Source organism: Ursus americanus, chromosome 1 (genome assembly GCF_024610735.1).
Source record: "Ursus americanus isolate L20-20 chromosome 1, mUrsAme1.1.p, whole genome shotgun sequence".
NCBI classification, from domain to species: Eukaryota; Metazoa; Chordata; class Mammalia; order Carnivora; family Ursidae; genus Ursus; species Ursus americanus.
In genome coordinates, this window is record NC_142127.1 from 74,091,144 (window position 1) to 74,112,838 (window position 21,695).

At 41.7% G+C, this 21,695-nt stretch overlaps 1 protein-coding gene across 1 annotated transcript in view; it reads left to right on the forward strand.

Annotated features, from left to right (window-relative positions):
- LOC123798185 (aldehyde oxidase) overlaps positions 1-21,695 on the forward strand; it is an 81,715-nt gene that overhangs the window by 39,530 nt on the left and 20,490 nt on the right. The window contains exons 19-26 of the mRNA XM_045806433.2: positions 346-468; positions 4,168-4,264; positions 10,408-10,532; positions 12,387-12,520; positions 13,729-13,816; positions 17,877-17,963; positions 18,791-18,982; positions 20,741-20,968. Of these exons, the coding sequence (XP_045662389.1) occupies positions 346-468; positions 4,168-4,264; positions 10,408-10,532; positions 12,387-12,520; positions 13,729-13,816; positions 17,877-17,963; positions 18,791-18,982; positions 20,741-20,968 (1,074 nt within the window). The remainder of the gene's footprint in view (positions 1-345; positions 469-4,167; positions 4,265-10,407; positions 10,533-12,386; positions 12,521-13,728; positions 13,817-17,876; positions 17,964-18,790; positions 18,983-20,740; positions 20,969-21,695) is intronic.

The window sequence follows — 21,695 nt, forward strand, 5'->3', positions numbered from 1 at the left end:
GCTCTCTCAAGGCTCCATCCTTGACACGGTTCCCAGTGGAAACCATAAATTCTAAGGACGGGGAAGGAGTGAGGAGCCTCCATCTGCCTGGGTCAAGCTCAAGGGTCAACCGGTGATCAGGTCTTGTCAGTGGCCTCCTCTACCACTGGGGTCATCAGACCAGCTCTGACAAATGCGCTTTCTCACCAGAGCCTTTGTTAATAGCCGCACTGCACATGTGAAGGGGTTATGTACTGTGTGTCCAGCTCTGTGCTTGGGCGGGGGGCGAGGAGGAGGAGGAAAAGAAATGAAAGGAGGGGCCTAGTGCCTGCGTTCCCTGAGAACAGAAGTCTGTCTGTGTTGTAGGTGTCCTGTGTGGGCCAGCTTGTCTGTGCTGTGATCGCAGAGTCCGAGGTTCAGGCAAAGCAAGCGGCCAAGCGAGTGAAGGTTGTCTACCAAGATTTGCAGCCACTGATCCTGACAATTGAGGTAATGAATTCAATGGTATCAGAAGAACACATTTCACTGGTGGATCCGTTAAAATGCTTTTGGCTACAGTAACAGGAAAGAATCTCTGACTTCACTATGTAGGGGCTTTGTTGGCCCCGGACCGTAGCAGTGTCAGCAAAGAACCTGGTGTTGTGCCTTTCCTGTCTGCTGCCCGCAGTCCAGGCCTTATCCCCTGTAGTCACAGGATGGCAGCCAGGTGCTTCCCGTCCATGTCCAGGGAGTGAGAGAGAGCAGCATTGTCCCAGCATTCCAAGCTCGAGTCCTGAGATTCAGCCTTATCAGGCCGCTTAGGTCACAGGTTCATCTCTGAATGAATGATTAGCTGGAGGAATGGCAGACCCGTTGGTTACTGCTGGGGGTTAGATTTCTTTGAAGTGTGTGGGCTACAGGGGGATGAGAGGGGATGGAGACGTGAGCAGAAATCTGATCACTGAAGGGGACAGGTGAGAGGAGTGCTGTATGGGCAGCCAATGGTGTCCGGGCCCCTGAGTTCACCTGCACCCTGACCATCTCAGGGATGTGCAGCAACCAGCAAGATGCTCTGTGAAGCAAATATTGGAGACACTAGCTTTAGATTCTTTAGCACAGATCTTAAATGAGTATGAGGAATAGAATCCCACGATGCCTATAGGTGTTTTGGCCACTTAAACAAATTGGAATGTTGCATTTCCTATCCTGTTTTTTTGAAAGGAGTTAGAAATTTACAAAGATTGTAGGACTCATCTCCATGAAATGATAGGGTGTTCTTTGGCATCCATTTCATTGGTTCTTATAATTTACTAAATAACGAAACCATGCAAGTTGGGAAGGCAGCATGAATAGATTAGATTCAGCACAGACAGACTCCACGGACTCTGGGAATATATTATCCTCACAACGAACGAATCAGGTGCTCTCCAGGTGACCAGCATGCCCTGTGGCAGAGAATGAGAAACTGACTTGGCTCAGATGAGTGTCTCCAGAAGAACTTGGCCTTGGTGTGTTTCCTATCATGCTGATTTACTCCTAGAAACGTAGCATTTGTTTCTGGACGGTGTCCTCAGTGTTTTAAAGTCAAAATAAAATCATGTCAAGAAGACAAACACACAGAAGTTAAGCTGGAGTCAAGGAATGATAAAACTTCCCAAATTTTCCTGGCCAGTTTCAGATTCAAACATTCTCTTCCCTTCTTAGTCAGATGTGCCCACTTCATACACTCATTTCCCAGCATTTTGTTTCAGAGGTACTTCTTTTTTTTTTTAAGCAGGAGAGTGATATGGTATGACTTATTCTTTTTTTTATAATAATTTTTTATTATGTTATGTTAGTCACCATACAGTATATCCTTAGTTTTTGATGTAATGTTCCATGATTCATTGTTTGCGTATAACACCCAGTGCTCCATGCAATATGTGCCCTCCTTACTACCCATCACCAGCCTATCCCATTCCCCCACCCCCCTCCCCTCTGAAGCCCTCAGTTTGTTTCCAGAGTCCATAGTCTCTCGTGGTTCATTCCCCCTTCTGTTTACCCCCCCTTCATTCTTCCCTTCCTTCTCCTACCAATCTCCCTGCTATTCCTTATGTTCCATAAATGAGTGAAACCATATGATAATTGTCTTTTTTCAGAGGTACTTCTAAACAAGAAATTATTCCTGAATTTATTCTTCATAAGAAATTATTTACATGATACGTCATCCAAATTTTGTTTACAGTCCTTTGCCCAGTACTGGTGACTAAATGTCTTCCCTTCCCTGCCCCCACCTTCCAGCCAAATAAATTTCCAGACAAGCACACAGATGCCACCGTCCCCTGGCCCTTCCTCCCTTCCCCTGCCAGGTCCCCAGTTATTTGCCAGCGAATACCAGCATCAAACACCGAACTTTGACATGTGGAGAAGAGCTGCCTCACATTTTTATCAGAGTTCAAGTTCTCCAAGGTCAATTGGCTGGATCAGACTGGATTTAATCAAAATTTTTAGCAGGGAAATATGCCCAGCTCTGTACACATTACAAATTCTTTTTCGTCACTTTTTCGACCAAGAAATATTTGGGAAATTGTCTCCAAGTTACCCAAAAAGGAAGCAGCAAGTGAAGTGGAAAAAGATTAAACTTTAAAAAATAGGATTTATAAAACTTAACTTCTGTTTTCAACCTGAGTATCTGAATCTTAGATTAATAAGAAAGGCATATAAATTCATTCTAAAAGGAACTGTGTTATCAATCTAAAAAATAAATGTATCTCTGTCACTAGCACTGAGGTTTAACCAAGCTAATGCTTTCTAGAATGTTTAATAGTTTGAATGGGGAAACTCTATCAAAACTCTTGGCTGAAGGGATCAGGCTGATGGCCACAGTGAGAAAAACATGCCCCCAGCCAGAATCTTCTAGCAGCCATCATGATCAACAACATGACCGTAGCTAAGACTTCCACAGAGTTCACCACAGGTCAAAACAGGTTTTATACATTAACTCACTAAATGCTCACGACAGTCCCGTGAGGAAAAACCGATATTATTCTTATTCTGATGAGGAGGCAAGAAGACAGTTCACACCATCACACAGCTAGTCAGAAATAGAAGCAATCAACAAACGCTCTATCAAGGAACCTGGGTCCCATGGTGGTAAAAACAAATGAACCCACTTTTTGAATGGAGGAAATGGTAGGATCCCAATACAACAGCGCTGCCAAGTATGCTGATAGTTCTAAATATCTCCTAGTGGCCAGAGGGAACCAGAGTTAGGAGAATTCCTAGCTGCCAGCAGGCTGGAATTTCATGGTACCACCACGAATCCATGGTGGGTAATGTTGGCAGGAGCTGGCATGTCACATTTGCCAGTGGACGCAGGGATTACAGCAAGATAAATTCCTAGAAAAGCTAAAAAAAAACAGCCTAGATGATTGTAGCTGCATCCCCTAGGGTGTGTGCCCAGCACTGTCTCCTTTCCTACCCAGGGGAAGCCAATAGGACCCAGCGTGTAAGTGGGTTTGTGGTACCCAGACTGGGCTTGTAATGGAATCTCACTTCCGGGGCTGGAGTCCCAGGTGCTCTACTGCCCTGTGCAAATGCTGTGCTCGTCCTCCCAAAAGAGGAGCGTGGGGCTGGCAGGCAGGCCCACCATGATCCTTATCACTGGAATGTCTTCAGCTAGCATTTATTGAGCATTTATTACATGCCATGTGAGCTCTTTACATGTCTTATTTCATTTTATCCACACAACTCTACTGGAGCTATGTGCACAACTGTATCTCCATTCTACAGATGAGGCTCAGAGTGAAGAGATAACAGGCCCCCAGTCAAACAGGTAGTAAATGGAGACAATGGACATAATTCTGACTGGGTCCAGAGTCCCAAGCTCTGAACCCATGTGCTGTGTGACCTTGGCTTCATACAGTGGGTTGTGGAATGAATAGTACAGTCTTCCTGGAAAAATATTAGTTCCATTCCGGGACCTTACATGCTGGGTTTTTTCCTGAGCGTACTCTCTTTTGACTCGATGGGCACATTTGTACTGGCTCTGTAAAGAGTCTCTCTGAAGGCTGGTTCTTAGCTCGTTGCTGGGATTGTGCTGAATGAAAGAGGGTGGGATTCCAGAGCAGGAGAAGTTCTGCCCCGACTCAGCCCATACCCCACGGAGGGGACTGCTGCCAGAGGGCTGGATCTCTGGCCCACAGAGCCTCAATTTTCTGTTCTCTCTAGGAAGCCATACAGCACAACTCCTTCTTCGAACCAGAGAGGAAACTGGAATATGGAAATGTGGATGAAGCATTTAAAGTGGTTGATCACATTTTAGAAGGTAAAGCTTTCTGAAAAAAGTGAGGAGAGGGGAAGCAGCCCAGAAGGCTTCTGAACATGTCTAGTTTAATGCTGCCTTTACCTTTCAGAAATCATCTAGAAATCCGCCGAGGGGGACGTTGCTCCTCCCGAACAGGCACTTCATTCACACGTGCATTTCCCTCTGTCTGCAGGTGTGTGTGTGTGTGTGTGTGTGTGTGTGTGTGTGTGTGTGTGTGTAGAGCACAGCAGGGAGGCAAAGTGGGAGGCCCAGCCCCCTATACTGTGTGCAGACCACCTGCCCCATCATGGCCTCAGTTTTTATATGATGTTGTCTCTTTTCCTGCTCATAACCACCGTGCAGGTTGGGAAACTGAGGCTCAGAGTGCTTACAGAGCACGAGCACAGTCATACAACAGCTGCTAAGTGACAAAGCTGGTCGAATTCATAGCTTTTCTTAGGATTTCCAAAGCCCATGTTTCTTTCTCTTCCATCCTTTCTCTGACTTCTCCCTCCCTTCCTTCTAGACTTCCTTCCATCATGTATATGTGTAATTAAAATGAAATTTTTCTTAGAAAATAGTTGATTTGAATTTTCCAATAAAATTTTTGTAACTTTTAATTTTGAAATAATTTTAAATTTACAGAAAAGTTGCAGAAACATGAAAGAAACTCCCACTCTATTCAGATTCCCTGATTATTAATACTTGACTGTAGTTGCTTAATCATTTTCTCTCTTTCTGTGCACACACACACACACATTTTTCTGAGCCATTTGAGAGTAAGTTACATGCTCGTTTACCCCTAAATACTAGTGTGTAGTTCCCAAGAGCAAGAATATTCTCTTACTTAAACAGTTATCAAAATCAAAACGTTCACATCGACACAGTACTATCATTTCATCAACAGACCGTATTCAGATTTTGCCACTTGTCTCAGTCATGTCCTTCATAGCAGGAAAAAAAATGTACCATGGGTCATAAGTAACACATACTTTCCCCGCTAGGCTCTGCTGTCATCCACGCTAAAAAGCCATCCTTAGCGCCTGCCGTGCAAGGTCTCATTTACCCAGATGTGTTGCTGGGTGTGTAGGGGCTTTTGTATCACATCTCAGGGCAGAGAATATCTCATTTGGCGCTGTCTGTCTTTAAGTGAATTTCCAGGGTATTGGCATCTAGTGCGTGTTTGAAACTACCATCACCCTAATTTTTGTCTCCAACCCTGATCCCAAGCTCAGAAGAATCCTACGACATACCACCCCTACGCCTGCAGCCAGAGCTCTGTCAGGGATAATCAGCCCAACCACTTGAGGTCAAGTTCCATCATGTTTCTTAACTCCACAGCTGTATTAAACCAGAACGTGGTCACAGGGTGCCTGGGTGACATTGCCTGGAAGCACCTTGCGCCATCACCCTGCCGGTGTTCTGGCCGTCTTATCAGCTGTGTGACTTGGCAGGGCCCATCTCCTTGCTTGCTTTATTTATTTATTTATTTATTTATTTATTTATTTATTTATTTATCTATTTTATTATGATAGGCTAGTCACCATACAGTACATCCTTAGTTTTTGAGGTAGTGTTCCATGATTCATTGTTTGTGTATAACACCCAGTGCTCCATGCAATACGTGCCCTCCTTAATACCCATCACAGGGTTAACCCATCCCCCTCTCCCTTCCCCTCTGAAACACTCAGTTTGTTTCTCAGAGTCCATAGTCTCTCATGGTTCGTCTCCCCCTCCATTTTCCCCCCCTTCATTTTACCCTTCCTTCTCCTAATGATCTCCCTCCCATCTCCTTGCTTTAAAATTATATGAATAAAATAATCCTGATCTCAGAGATCCGTTGTGAAGGTTCTAAGAGATAACATAAGTGTGCTTGGCGCAGAGCTTGGCACATAGTAGATCCATAACTGTGAGCGATAATTACTGCTAGGCTTAGATGTTTCTGTTGTTCTCCAGACACTATTTCACTGTCTTCTACTGAGCCGCACGCTGGCAGGTGCTCGTTTAGCACACCTGCTGTTTCCCGGTGCCTCCCAGTGGGAGACATTTATGACACCTGCCTGGGGATTCCTGTGCCTCCTTTCTGGAATTCTGGAATTGGAGGATCCAGGGTAGCACAGGAATGTGCTTTTGACAAGTTTGCACAGTGTTCCAGGTGATTCTTAGGATTAGTGAAATGTGAAGGATGGGTCTGTTTTCTGGGAGATGAAGAGGGAGCATTTTTAGCATAAAGAGATGATGGTGTGAGCATCTTGGAAATATCCATTTTTAGGGGGTTCCTGCACTTGGACCATAATATGTTTTTGCCTCTGTTCTTGTCATGTGTGTTTTTGTGTGAATCCAGTTGTTGTTCTTTCCCTTGACATCTTATTTTATCATTTAATTCAATTAAGTAATTATTCAGTCTGTCTCTCACTTGAATTTTAGTTTGTATCCTGGCCCTTACCCTACAGATAAATATAAAAGTGATACAGGATGCTTTAAAAGGGACATTTTATACTACTTTTAAGTTTTCGTCTTCTTGACTCACTAGTGTGAGCTATTTTTTTTCTTACAATGCAGTTGTCATTTGAATTAATTTTTGGCCCCTTATTTCAGAGAGAGGTAACTGGAGGTGATAGTCCTAACAGCACTCTGCCCCTTAGGAAAATAAGTGCTCTAAGAAAAACAAATATTTAAAAGATAAACTATATAGAGCACTAACGACATCAAGTCTTAGACTGTTTTCTTGAAGGAATGAGATTATTGTTTGTTTTTATCCTCTGTGAAAATATATTTTGCTCCTTCCTAGCCCTGATGTCATAGCACTGGGAGGGCACTAAAAACCTCCATTCATAAATAAGCCAGCCGAGGCTGAGAGACGTGTGATTGAGCAGGAATCACACTGATCTCATTTCCCAACCCTGAGATGAACATCTCTCTCTACATGACGCCACTTCTCATTTCTCTAAAATTCTGTTAGCCGGGATGGGCTTTACACTGGAGAGCACAGAAGGCAATCCGTACAGCAGGATTTGTGAGAGATCTAGGAGCCCTGACACTGAGATTATCTTCCCTGCATCCTGTCCTACTGGGCATAATACAGATAGACTCCTACATATTCTAATGGCTTTAAGGGCTTCTTATTAAAATGGAAATGTGCCCAGAGGATTCACTCCTAAACCCAAAGTGGAATAATATTTTATCTCAGGGATTAGCTGATCAAATTAGTTGAGAGCAACACCCTGAAAGGAAGAGAGGGAGGGCCCCATGGGGGAAGAGCTGCAGGGTGCACCGTGCAATCTAACAGAGTCTAAAACTTGGCTTGCTTGCCAGGTATGAGCAGAAACAGCTCTAATAGTTTTTTGCTTTTCATGTTTTAAGTGAAGTAGGTATTTAACAAAATAAATTCTGAGTGGATCAGCGGGAACACTAATATGGGAAATCATGAATCTGAGCCCACTGACAAGTGGATTTTTCGATGTGCAGGTCTTTGATAAAAACTTACATTGAAATTGGGATTTGAGGGATGCCTGGGTGGCTCAGTCAGTTAAGCGTCTGCCTTCAGCTCAGGTCATGATCCCAGAGTCCTGGGATTGAGCCCCACATCGGGCTCCCTGCTCAGTGGGGAGTCTGCTTCTCTCTCTTTCTCTGCCCCTCACCCCGCTCATGCTCTCTATCTCTTCCTCTCTCCCTCTGTCAAATAAATAAATAAAATCTTTAAAAAAATAAAATAAAATTGATATTTGAGTTTTTGACATTTTAATTTTTATATTTTATAAATGAAGCATAATCTCATTTTTCTATAATTTTTCTTTATTCAGATTTTGGATAAGATAGGAAATCCAGACTCCAATACAAAAAATTTCCTTGGGAATCTCCCTTAAACCACCTGCAAATCACTGTTACTGGATACATTTTTAATTTTTTAAAGTTCTGCCTTTCACCTAACATGATGGCTGGTCATAACTGTATTCTGTTTTCTTCTGTTTCATTTTTTCTCCCTATCTTCCAGTGGCTTAGTTGAATATTTTTCAGAACTCCATTTTGATCTGTCTGTAGTGTTTCTGAGTGTACCTCTTTGTCTAGTTTTTCTGGTGGTAGTTCTGGTGTAAATTTTACATATATATAATAATATATTATAAATATATATTACAATATATCTGATAGCAACATTTTAGCAGTTTGTGCATCAAAATCTTACCTTTCGTCACATCCTTTTACTCTTTCATTTATAATAGTCTTTAAAAATTTCCTTTTTATACTCTGAGTACTAACAATGTTATAATTTTGCTTTCAATGCAATTTGTAAAATTCAGGAGGAGAAGGAAAGTCTATTGTGTTTACCTGTATTTGTAGTCTTTCCATTGTTCTCTCTCCTTCCTGGTGTTCTAAGATTCCTTTAAAAAAATCATTTCTTGTCTGTTTCAAAAACTGTCTTTAGCCATTATTTTAGGATAGATCTGTTTAAGACAATTTCTTAGTTTCCTTCATCTAAGAATGTCTTGATTTCTTTTTCATTCTTGAAGAATTTTTGCTGGATATAGATTTCTGAATTTCCAGGTCTTTTAGCAATTGAAAAAAGATGTACCTTTCCTCTGGTCTCCATGGTTTCTGATGAGAAATCTGCCTTGTGAAGTATCTTCCCCCTCCAGGCGAGGTAGTGTTTTTCTCTGCTTCCAAGATGTTTTCTTATTTTTACTTTGCAGAAGTTTGACTCTGAGGTGTCGTGGCATGGATTTCTATGGATTTATCATATTTTCAAATATTCACTCAGCTTCTTGAATCTGTAGGTTTGTGTCTTTTGCCAAGTTTAGGAAATTTTCAGGCATTATTCCTGTAAGTATTTGATGTCAATGACCCAAATGTTCAATCTTTTTATAGTCACACAGGGTCCTGACGCTCTGCTCATTGTCCTTTCAGTCTCTTTTCTTTCCAGTGTTCAGGTTAGGCAATTCCTGTTGTTTTATGTTCTTGATTACTGATTATTTCCTCTGTTCTCTCCATTCTGTTGTTGAGCTTTTCCACTGAGCCTCTTAAATTTTGGTTGTAGTATTTCTTAGTTCTAAAATTTCCATTTGGCTCTTTTTGTATCTTCTGTTTCTTTGCTGAAATTTTCCATTTTTCCATTTCTTTTAAGTGTCTATGTACACGCCACTGAAGCATTTTTATGATGGCTGCTTTAAAATCCTTGTTAGGTAATTCCAACATCTGTGTCATCTCCGTGTTGGCATCTGTTGATTGTCTTTTCTCATTCAAGTTGAGTTTTTGGTATAACGAGCGATTTTCAGTTGTATCCTGGTCATTTGACTCTTATGTTGTAAGACCCTGGATCTTATTTAAATCTTCTGTTTTACCAGAACTCCTCTGACCCCTTGTTGGTGGAGAAAAGGGGGTTGCTGCCTTGTTATTGCTGGGTGAAGGGTGGAAGTCCAGGTTCCTCTTGTGGTTTCTAGTGATAGCACCACAACACAGGGTTTGGGGCATCTCATTAAAGCCTGACAGGGGTGGAAGTCTAGATTTTTTCCACCCAACTTTTGCAGATAGAAATGGGGCTATAGTTTTTTCACTGGAGTAGAATGGTTACTGTGTTAAAGTTTTCTTGCTAGGTTTCCCATCTCTTGGTTCTTAGGCTTTTCTTGGGACTTTTCTTTCTGTATTTTCCTATTGGTATTTTGGGATTGCTGGCTTCTCTGTTACCAAATCAGGGATATATGAAGCAAACAGCAACAACAAAGAACATAACTCACTGAACTCACTATGTGTCTCTCCTTGGATCCCAAACTTCCTAGCTGGTCTGCCTTCTTCTCTCTACCTTTCAGGGTCTTCTTATATTTCTTTTGCTGTACTTAGTAGAAGGAACCAAGAGAAGTGCATTTACCTCATCTCATCTTGTACCAGAAATCTCCTTGCCAAAGTGTTTTGACTGACTCTAGAATGTCACACACCTTTTCCTAGAACTCTGTGACCTACCATATTGGAAGACTTGACAGATAGCCATACAGAACTCTACTTCAAATCTGCAGATATAATGAAAGCTAAGTGTTCGTGGCCCTTAACTGTGTAGCCTGCTGTCCTAGCAATAGCACTGTTGGTGGAATTTCTCCATAATGGGAAAACAGCTGGGGAATGCTGCATGTTCTATCTGAAAGCCTCCTTGACTCTGGTGTACTTTCCTATTACAGGTGAAATACATATAGGAGGTCAAGAACATTTTTATATGGAAACCCAAAGCATGCTTGTTGTTCCCAAAGGAGAGGATCAAGAAATCGATGTCTATGTTTCTACACAATTTCCCAAATACATACAGGTAACATGGGGCCATTGCAGAGGGGAGGTGGCTAAATGGTTTCTGCTGGCAAAATATACCAAGAGCAGTTAGAGACAAAAATGTCACTGCAGGAACCGAAGGAATTTGGAGTACTAACAGCCCTATCCATTTGGGTATTAATAGCCATACAATTTCAAAGCTTTTAAGAGAATGTTATGAAAGTAGGCACCTTTTTTTGTGGATTTATAACTTCAGAACCAGTTATGGAGGCAGCAGGTCTCTTTTGCTGTACTCTTGGCATTGTTAATAATATGAAAGAAAAAAAGAGGAAAGCCTGCTCTCCAAAGCTTATAAGTACCTAACTCACATGAAGCAATTAGGAAATGGTATTGGATAGAATGGAACTGAATACTTAATCAGCTAGGTCAAAATTTACACAGGTGGAAGAATTAGGTTTGCTGAGGGCTAGAATCATCAGAAAGTCCATGAAAATAAAAGTCCTAAGTTTGGATTTGTAGTGAGAATGAGGTTTGTCTAGATGGTGAGAAGAGACCATTTCTAGGCAATTCCACACCAAGATCAAATGCAGTCATTCATCATTCATTCGTTCGTTCCTTCTGTAAATACCTATTTCCTGTGTCCTGTGTACCAGGCAGCATGCATGCAAGAAAGGAGGAATGGCACAAAGACTGCCCAAGCTGGCATCAGGGATGCACTTAGGAATGGCGAGTTGAAGCATCAGGGTGAAAGCAAGGGGAACAAAGCAAAGCGGTTGACTCAGTAGGTCATACAAGCCAATGTTATTACCAGAGCAGGTAGGAATGTGGGAATGTGCTGACTGAGGCCTTTTAGAAACTGAACATTAAGAAGGGTCAGATGAGTCCCATTTCAGTCCTTTCTGCTCCTTACTCCCTGTGTGATGTTGGGCCCATCACTTCATCCCTCTTGGGCTCCACATCTATAAACATGAGTTGTTAAGATTAAATGACCTCCAAACATTATGATGGCAAGAAAGAGCAAGACCTGCATCCAGGGGGGACCCACAGGCCAACTCAGCAAAAATCTAGATGGGAGGTGAGAAATGCCTCCAGTGGAGACAGCAGAATGTGGGGAAAAGATCCAGCCTGAGAGAGGTTTGCAAGGCCTCAAAATCTCACTGCTTCAGGAAACATATCCCAAGGGATTAGTATGTAAAGGATACTTTGGTTATGGTTCATGGGGAAATTTTTCAAAAATTTATTAGCACAGGGATGCCTGGTTGCCTCAGTTGGCTAAGCACCCAACTCTTGATTTCAGGTCAGGTCATGATCTCAGAGTTGTGGGATTGAGCCTTGCATTGGGCTCCGGGCTGGGTGTGGAGCCTGCTTAAGATACTCTCTTTCCAGGGCGCCTGGGTGGCACAGCGGTTAGGCGTCTGCCTTCGGCTCAGGGCGTGATCCCGGCGTTATGGGATCGAGCCCCACATCAGGCTACTCCGCTATGAGCCTGCTTCTTCCTCTCCCACTCCCCCTGCTTGTGTTCCCTCTCTCGCTGGCTGTCTATCTCTGTCGAATAAATTAAAAAAAAAAATCTTTAAAAAAAAATAATAAAAAAAAAAGATACTCTCTTTCCCTCTGCTCTCTTTCTCTCAAAAAAATACAGTAGCACAAAAATATTGTGTTGATACTGAAAATACTACTTAATATTAAAATAGTTTTTGCAATGTCATAATAGCTAAATGCCACTGAAATCAGTTGTGGATGTTTGCTTAGGTTATTGGAAGCGGTCCTGTTATTTAGTATAGCTGCACAGTTTCTGTATTGTGTACAACATTTTGGAATTAAAACATGTAAAGGCTGCCCCACTCCCTTGCTGCAGATGGATCAGATTAATGGGAACTATTATCACTCACAGGACATAGTTGCTTCGACCTTGAAGCTCCCAGCTAACAAGGTCATGTGTCACGTAAAGCGTGTTGGTGGGGCTTTTGGAGGGAAGACCTACAAAACCGGCATCATGGCAGCCATCACCGCATTTGCTGCCAACAAGTAAGTGGAGAAAATCTGCTAAATAGACTAAAATGAGATGAAGTCATGCTGTGCATTCTCAGTATTGGGATTAAGGAGGAAGAATTTGGGTTAAGATTATTTAAAATCACATATGGTATACAAATACACAAAGCTGCCAGCTTATTACAACTTTTTTTAAATCTTATATTGTCATATCAGATTCTGAGAACCAAAACAAGACTCAATTACTGAAAAGAATGAAAGCCACAGTAAAAATACCTGAAGAGTAGACAGAAACAAATCCTATATGGATGGTGGTTACTTGTCCTTAGCACCTGTACATGTATACAGGTCAGTTCAACAATTTGAACAAAGTTCAATCCTTCATATATATATATATATATATATATATATATATATATATATATATATATATATATATATATATACATATACACACACATATGTATATATATACACACACAAATATTTATAAGTATATAAATATATATACACAAAAAATATATAAATACATATATAATATCTATATTACCCTTTAATGTATTTATATATAATTATATTTTATATTTACTATATAATGTATAATAAATATATATACTATATAATACATAGTAAATATGTAAATAAATATATGTATTCATACATATATTTTCTTGATTTAAATGGCAATTTTGCTTTTGTGATGCTTACCTTTATTTACATTACCATTTTCCTTTAAGGATCTCAAAACATTACCATAGGAAATTGTCTTTGGAGCAGGCACATGTAGAAGGCTTAATTTCTTTGCTGAATAATATGAGTCAGTTCCTTTATCCCATGAAGCAAAATGACCTTGATTCCAGACCTGTCCTTTCAGGGAGCACTTGGTAATCAGACACCCCCTGAGCTCCTCCATTTGTAACCAGTCTATAATGTAGCCTTGGGACTGTTTCCTTATAGCAGAGGTTGTTATCACAATGGAAAATACTCCCAAAGCAATACCTTAGAGCCCCTGACACCCAAGACCCTCCCTTGCATAAGTATCGAATGCCAGGTATTGTGCCCAGACCCAAGGGGAGGGGAGGCCACTGCGCATGCCGGAGATCAGCACAGCCTGGGGACAGTAGTGCTGTTGTCCTGTAATGGATGTGGATGGCACTCCAGCTCTCGCTGAGAGTTATATAATCCCCAGAAAGTACTTCTCAGAAAGTATACAGTTTACCACTCTTTCTTTTTTTCTGCTTTAGACATGGTCGTGCAGTCCGCTGCATTCTGGAGAGAGGAGAAGACATGTTAATCACTGGAGGCCGCCATCCTTACCTTGGGAAGTACAAAGTGAGTAGAAGAACGTGAATGGAAAGGATTTATGTTATCAAGATAACATTGCGTGATTTTCAGAGGGCAGCATTGGGCTGCTCTCTCCTGGGGACTAACAATGAGCAAATCAACAAACCCTGCTTCTGTTTAACTTTCTGTTCCTTATGCTCACTGATTACTGGCTGGTTCACATCTGCTTTACTCAAAGATGCCAGTTTGTAAAAAAGTACTAACTGGATTTGGCTGGTACAGAGTGAATGAGTGGAAAACATGTGAGTATATATACATCTATGAAAGTAGGTCTGATAACCAGACTACTTCTGCATTTTCTAAAAGTAGAATAATTCCCAATAGTGTTCTGGGAAATTACAATTATTTGCCAACAGGTTCCTTATTTTTCAGTATATCAAGGGTATTTCTGTACAACGCTGTCCCAGAAATTCCTAGAAAAATTTCCATAGCAGAAAATAATTATTATTTTGCTTTGTAAGAAACAAATTAACTTGTCAGAATGGATTGCCATAATAAACAACTAAAAACTCTCAGGGGCTTAAACCTGTATTGTGTTGTTTTTTGCTCAAGTAACAGCTCAGTATAAGCAGCAGGGGTTGTGGGGAATGGGAGAGGAGAGGACTCTTCTCCGAAAAATTATTCAGGGACTTAAACTTTTTCCATGCAGTAGTGCCACCATCAACCCCTCAGACCGCATCACGTGGTATGGAAGTCACAAGGCTCATATCGCTATTCAAGTGTAAATTTAAATTAACTAAGTTAAATAAAACAGAAAATTCAGTTTCACAGTTGCGTTAGTTCAGTAACTACATGTGGCCAGTGGCTGCCATATTGGACGTGTAGATAGAGAACATTGCCATCATCTCGGAAAGCTCTATTGCAGAGACTGCCTTAGGGACTCTGAGTCCTCTATTGGGTCATCTGCTGAGGGCAGAACACAAGGGAAGAGGGAGAACAGAGAGTGTTATGTGGGGGGTGTTTGAGGCACCAGGTGTGTAAGTGTGGACCTTGCTTCTGTTCACATGTGATGAGCCAGGACTTTGCCATCTAACTACGAGGGTGGCTGGGCAATGTAGTCTTCCGTGTGCCCAGGATGAAAGACAACAGCATTTGTGGAACACAGCATCGTCTCCACCACAACTGGTGTGCCTGTGTACATATTTTTAGGAGATAATGGATGTATTTATTTCAATTCACGTTTATGCTCAGCTATATTTTGAATTTGGTTCAGTTAATCAAAGATTTATTAGCGTGAACTTTGTTCTGCCAGAGATTGCATTTTGGGGGTTAAGGGGGAAATAAAACGTACACATAGGAAGTCATCACGAAAACATAATAATGTCAGGTTAAAAGATGAGATGCATGTGGTAAAACTAGGAGGAGAGAAGAATATGAGTGTAGTATGTACGTGAGACATCTTAGAGAAGGTGAAACATAAATGGCCTTTGAGAATAGATGGTCAGAAAGAAGGCGTGTGGGTGGTGGGAATAGTAAGAGCAAAAATGCAGAGGAGGGATAAACATGGCATGTTTGATAGGGACGGTAAGAAGAGAGGGGAGTTAGGACACACAGTGATTACTGAGGGGTGGTGGAAAACAAGACTGGTTAGGTTAAGTGATGCCAGACTGAGAGGAGCCTAGAGTTTCAGGATGGGGGTTGAAACTTGATCCTGTAAGAAAGAGTAGGACTGGGTAGATCCTTCATCGGTGAAGTATCATAACCAAACACAGGTGGCTCGGGGAAGGTGATATGATGGCACTGAGCCGGATGGCCTGAGGAGGAGAGAGGGCGGAGGCATGCAGACCATCAAGAGGTAGCCGAAGCATTCAGACATGAAATATTTGGGGTCTGAGCTGTGATAGTAAGATGTAGAAGAAATGAGTCCAAGAGCCATTGTAGTATAAAATAAAACAGGAGTTGGTGGCAAACTTGGCAAAGTCCAGGGGAGAATAAAACCACAAACATGGCTTGGAGGTTTCTAGGAGAAAGAACCAAGTTGGAAGGAGGAACCAATCTGGAAGAACAATGATAAACTTGTTCCTTTCACCAGTATGGCTCCTTGTCCTTCACCAATACGGAAATTTATTAAAAGGACTTGTTATAGAAGGCTTAAGCATAATGGTGATTATAATTATGAGAAAATGATGTTTTCTGATGTAGAGTAAGGATAGGAGATGATATTAATAACACTTATAATAGTAATATTAATGATTTATATTTAGACCACTGGCTAGGTTTCAGTCACTCACCTATATTTTTCTATGCCTTACCTGATTTATTGCCATTTCACAGACAGAGAGGTTATAGAGCTTGCCAAGATCACAGAACTAGTTAAGTGGCAGAGCCAGGACTCAAACTTAAACTCCTGGAAATCATAGGACAAGCCCTTGACTACGGCTTTGGTTTGAATTTGGTTCCATTCAACAGAAATCACAAAGTAAACTCTAATAAGCTCAGAGATACTGAAGCAGAGTGCAGGTGGAAAGCAGGGGTATTGGATACACGTTAATCGCAAGGAAGGTATTTATGTAAAAGACCTCCAGCAGCGCCAAATGCTGTTGAGAATTTTTTATCAGACTGGGCCCTCTGAGAAAAATGTGCCAAGTCCATTCTGAGCAGGCCACCAGATTCGGAGATTAGAAGATGAGGTGGCATCAAGGGAGAAAGTTCAGGTAGAAATGTGGAGCCAGAACTCAAGGACTTGTGGCAAGAATGGGAGGTTAAGAAGTATGCGGTTGATTTGCTTTAGGAGGAAAGGAAAGGGTTGGTTGAACAGTAGAAATGGATTTTCCAGGAGGGCTTTTTGTTTGTTGTGTTTTTATATCTTTGTCTACCCTTCCTTTTTCCTTTTAAAATTACTGTTAGTTGTGGCAAAATACACACAACGTAACATTTACTGTCTTCGCCGTGTTGGAGTGTGCAGTGTGGTCATTAAGTACATTCACACTGTTGCGTAACCACCATCACCATCCATCTCTGGAATTCTTTTCATCTTGTAAAACTGAAACTCGGCACCCGCAGAGCAGTATGTCCCCATTTCTTCCACCCCCAGCAACCTCCTGGAAACCACCATTCTACTTGCTAGGAATCCGACTACGCTAGGTACCTGATATAAATGGAATCAAACAGTATTTATCCTTTTGTGACTGCTTATTTCACTTAACGTAGTGTCTTCATAGTTCATCCATGTTATAGCATGTGACAGGAGTTCCTTCCTTAATATTCCATCGTATGTACCACGTTTTGCCGATCCGTTCATCTGCTGATGGACACTTGGGTTGCTTCTACCTCTTGGCTACTGTGAATAATGCTGCTGTGAACATAGATGTACAAATAGCTCTTCAGGACCCTGTTTTTAATGCTTTTGGATAAATACCCAAAAATGGGGTTGCTGGATTATATTATATTGCTATTTTTAATTTTTTGAGGAACCACCATAGTGTTTTCTACAGCAGCTGCACCATTTCACATTTCCACCAACAGTGCACAGGGGGTCCAATTTTTCCACTTACTATTTTCTGTTACTAGTTGGTTGGTTGGTTTTTTTTTTTTTTTTTTATAGTAGCCATTCTAATGGATGTGAGGTGGTGTCTTGGGATTTTGATTTGTATTTCCCTAATGACCAGTGATGTTGAGCATCTGTTCATGTGCTGACTGGACATTTGAATATTGTCTTTGGAGAAATGTCTATTCAAATCCTTCATCCATGTTTTTAGTCAGGTTGGGTTTTTTGTTGTTGTCGAGTTGTAGGAGTTCATATACTTACTGGATATTAACCCCTTATTAGATACATGATTTGAAAAATCTCCTCCCGTTCTCTGGTTTGCCTTTTCACTCTGTTGATTGCATCCTTTGATATATGGAAGTTTTAAACTTTGATATATCTGATTTATCTATTTTTTTTCTTTTGTTGTCTCTGCTTTTGGTGTCATATCCAAGAAATCATTGCCAAATCCAATGTCATTAGGCTTTTTATCTATATGAGGAGGATTTCCAAGTGACAAAGTAAAATGTAGAGAGACATGGTCCCCAGAACCAGCGTTAAAGATCAGTTCTCTTTTCCTAGGCTGGGTTCATGAATGATGGCAGAATCTTGGCCCTGGATATGCAGCATTATAGCAATGGAGGCGCCTCCCTGGATGAGTCATTACTTGTAAGTGCTTTAAGAAGCAAGTTCACATTCTGGAAAGCATTAAATAAAATGATATAATTCAGAAAATGTTCAGTAGTTATATACATTTTAATAAAAAAATAAATACCCACATTGCAGGGATAGCCATGTGTTACTGGCACCCCCAGAGTGAGCCTGGAGATACTTGCTACGTCTGTGTCTGTATATTTTTTCCAGGTTTCCTGTACCTAGAGTTCTTTTCCCAAATGCAAGCATTAGACCTCCACCACAGCTCTATTGATATTCTGGCCTGGATCATTCTTCATCGTCGGGCTGTCCTGTGCACGGCAGGATGTCAAGCAGCATTTTTGGCCTCTACTGACTAGATGTCAGTGGCATAGCTACCCACTGGTCTCAACAGCTCAAAGTGTCTCCGGACATTACCAGGGAAGACAGAGGACAAAATCACCCCTGGTTGAGAACCAGTGCATTAGACCAAATACCAAAACTTTTTTTTTTTTCAGGCTTTGCAGGATATTTTATTCATTAGATTCTGTAGACCCAGTGTTTAGAGCCTATGAATGCTTCAAAGTCTTTGGCAGCTGTCTGAAACCTGGGGGGGAAAATGCATTAGCCCTAAAATAGGAAAATTAAAAATGATGATTCCAAAAGAAAAATTATTCAAATCCTTAAAAATGATTTTATAATAAAAATTCTTTTCATTTAGGACATGGGTCTGTTTTAGCATGTTTGGATGTGATGTAGAGAGAGTTGGTCATTTCTGGCCTGGTTTTGGTCTTCCGTTTCAGGAGGGCAAAATAGGCATGGAAGGATGAGAATCTGATCACACCAACTCTGGATTTCCCCAGGTGATAGAAATGGGACTTCTGAAGATGGAAAATGCTTACAAGTTTCCCAACCTGCGCTGCCGGGCGTGGGCGTGCAGAACCAACCTTCCATCCAACACAGCTCTGCGTGGCTTTGGCTTTCCTCAGGCAGGGCTCATCACTGAGTCCTGTATCACCGAAGTGGCAGCCAGGTGTGGTTTGGCCCCTGAGAAGGTAATGCTAAACTAATCTCTCATACATAAGACATCTAGCTCCAGAGCAGGGAGGACCATTGGGGGTCATTCAGGTTGAGGAATTTGGATCCAGAGGGGCTAAATGATGTGCCTAAGGTAACCCAGCTAACTAGTTAAGACAGAGCCAGGACTCCAAAGCTCAGTGATCCTTGTCTTACCCAGGCTCTTCCCCAAAAATTCCTGGAGACAGAGGATATTGAAGCTTTGGATTCCAGCTCATTCAGTGAGAAGTCTCCATCGGTTGAGGACATAACTGCTGCGAACGAGTTCTGTCAAGCCCTTCTTTTCTCTGCTTCCCTGAACATCTCAGGCAGCTGTCATAAAATTTCAGTCATTTCAGTTATTAAAATAGTTTCCTTTCTGTTCTTGAAGTCTCAGTCCCATTTTATTCATTAACAAGCTCTGTTCCCCTCCTGTGCCTCTTGCAGTCAGAATCCTGGAGCAGAGTTAGGGTGAGGAGACATGGTGTGCTTTCTTTCCCCCCTTCTCCGCTCTGTACCTTCTGCTGTGCTATTGGGGTGGAGAGGGAGAGGAGGACCAGAGGAAACAGCGTCTGCCCAGTGAGCTCTTGTCCCCTCCTTGCTTAGATGTAGCCACTTTTCAAGTATGTTTCTGTGGCCTCCATTTCTGCTAGCTCTCTCAGAAATGGACGGCCCCTCTGAGGGTGGGTTAAATTTCCAGCTTCCCTTAGCTGGCACCTCATACAGTGTTTCATGATACCTCTTTGCCCCATGCTGCAACAAACTTTGGAAAGCCCCAGTCCCCACGTCATCTGTCTTCTTTCTTTCTATTCAATAGTAGACTCTGTGGCCCTAGGCAGGAGCCATTTTCTTTATGTCTCTTGAACTTCTGGGGGCCCCTGCCCTCCCTTCTGGCCATCTCGTCACAGCCTCCCTCCCAGATGTTCTGTCACATTTGGTAGCATAGGGAGAATTAGATAATGATCTCCCTCCACCCCTGAGGAAGTCGGAGGAGAGAACAGTCATCCTTAAAAACACTGCCTTCCCCGGGGCGCCTGGGTGGCTCAGTTGGTTAAGCATCTGACTCCTGGTTTCAGTTCAGGTAATGATCTCAGGGTTGAGAGATCAAGCCCCAAGTCAGGCTCTGCACTGAGCATGGAGTCTGCTTGAGATTCTCTCTCCCTCTCCCTCTGCTCTTCCTGCTTATGCTCAGTTGCTCTCTCTCGCTCTCTCTCTCTCATAAATAAATAAATAAATAAATCTTTTAAAAAAAGAATCTTAATTTGTTCTTTATCCTAGTTATCGGTTATGTTTAAACAAATATAAAAGTTTGTTTAAACAAATATAAAAGTTTGTTTAAACATAACCGATAACTAGGATGAGTAGTCTTATCTTGCCACAGCATCTGAACAATCCAAATTGTGTAGGTCATATAGCCTAGAAGTTAAATTTAGGATTACCTTTCAACAGATGTTCACAAACGCAACTAGAATTAGAGGAGTCTACAGTATACCAGGACTGTACTGAGTTATATAAGAAATAGAAGGAAAGGATGCCTCCCTTTGAACTTACACCAGAGCAGCATAGAAATCATGTAAGTGCTAACATATCTGATAGAGGCTTTGGGTAGTGTAGGCTTCAGGAAGGGCTTCAACAAGGAGGAAGTGGAACTCAGTTTGGGCCTGATAGGATGAGAAGAACTTGACTAGAAGGACAGTGGATGGAAAAGATTACATCTGTTGCCTCTCCTCTCATTTTGATCTCCTTTTCTTTTATAGGTCCGAATGATAAACATGTACAAGGAAATTGATCAAACACCCTACAAACAAGAGATTAATGCCAAGAACCTGATTCAGTGTTGGAAAGAATGTATGGACATGTCTTCCTACTCCCTGAGGAAAGCGGCTGTAGAAAAATTCAATTCGGAGAATTATTGGAAGAAAAAAGGGCTGGCTGTGGTCCCCCTGAAGTTTCCTGTTGGTCTTGGCTCAGTCGCTGCTGGTCAGGTCAGTTCCCCAAACGACCAATCAGAGGGTGTTGGCCAGTTAGCCATAGGGTTCCAATGCCTGTTTGTAAAGCTTCCCCAAAGTTGTCCTCAGTCAAGCTAGTTTATTTCCAGAGAATTTAAGAGCTCCTTTGCAGGAATCCCCAGGGTTAGTGACAAGCATTCTTGCTGGGAAATTGGGAGACCTGGTATCTGCTTTTGGCCCTGAGTCAACTTGCTCTGGGCCCAGATCATTCAAGTATGAAGTAAGATGATGGGATGGATGACTGCCAAGACTCCTGTTCCAGCTCCTCTGGGCTGCTGTGTTCCTGGACCATGAAACAGAAATGGGAAGTTGTGTGGCATTTGGGGGGTGGGATAAACTAAACCCAGAAAAGTAAATCATTTAAATAATTTTGTTAAAACAGAATTTTAGAAGTTTGCTTACTTCTGAGCTGTTAAAAATGTGAAAAGGGGGACCAGAAATCTGTTCTTGTGGTTTCTTCAATTGATTAAATAAATTCCCTGCTTGTTTTTGTTTGCTAAATCCCACTTGCTGCTTCTGCCCCCTCATTCTTGAATGAAACATACCTGAACAGCTGGTGGTCTGCACTATTCTAGCTCACTCTACCACAGTAATGTGGGACCCCTTATCTACCTTCTTACATATATCTTTGCATATACATACACATATGTAGAGAAGGTGGCAGAGCCCTCAAAACCGTTGTCACTCCCCTTTGCAGAATTCA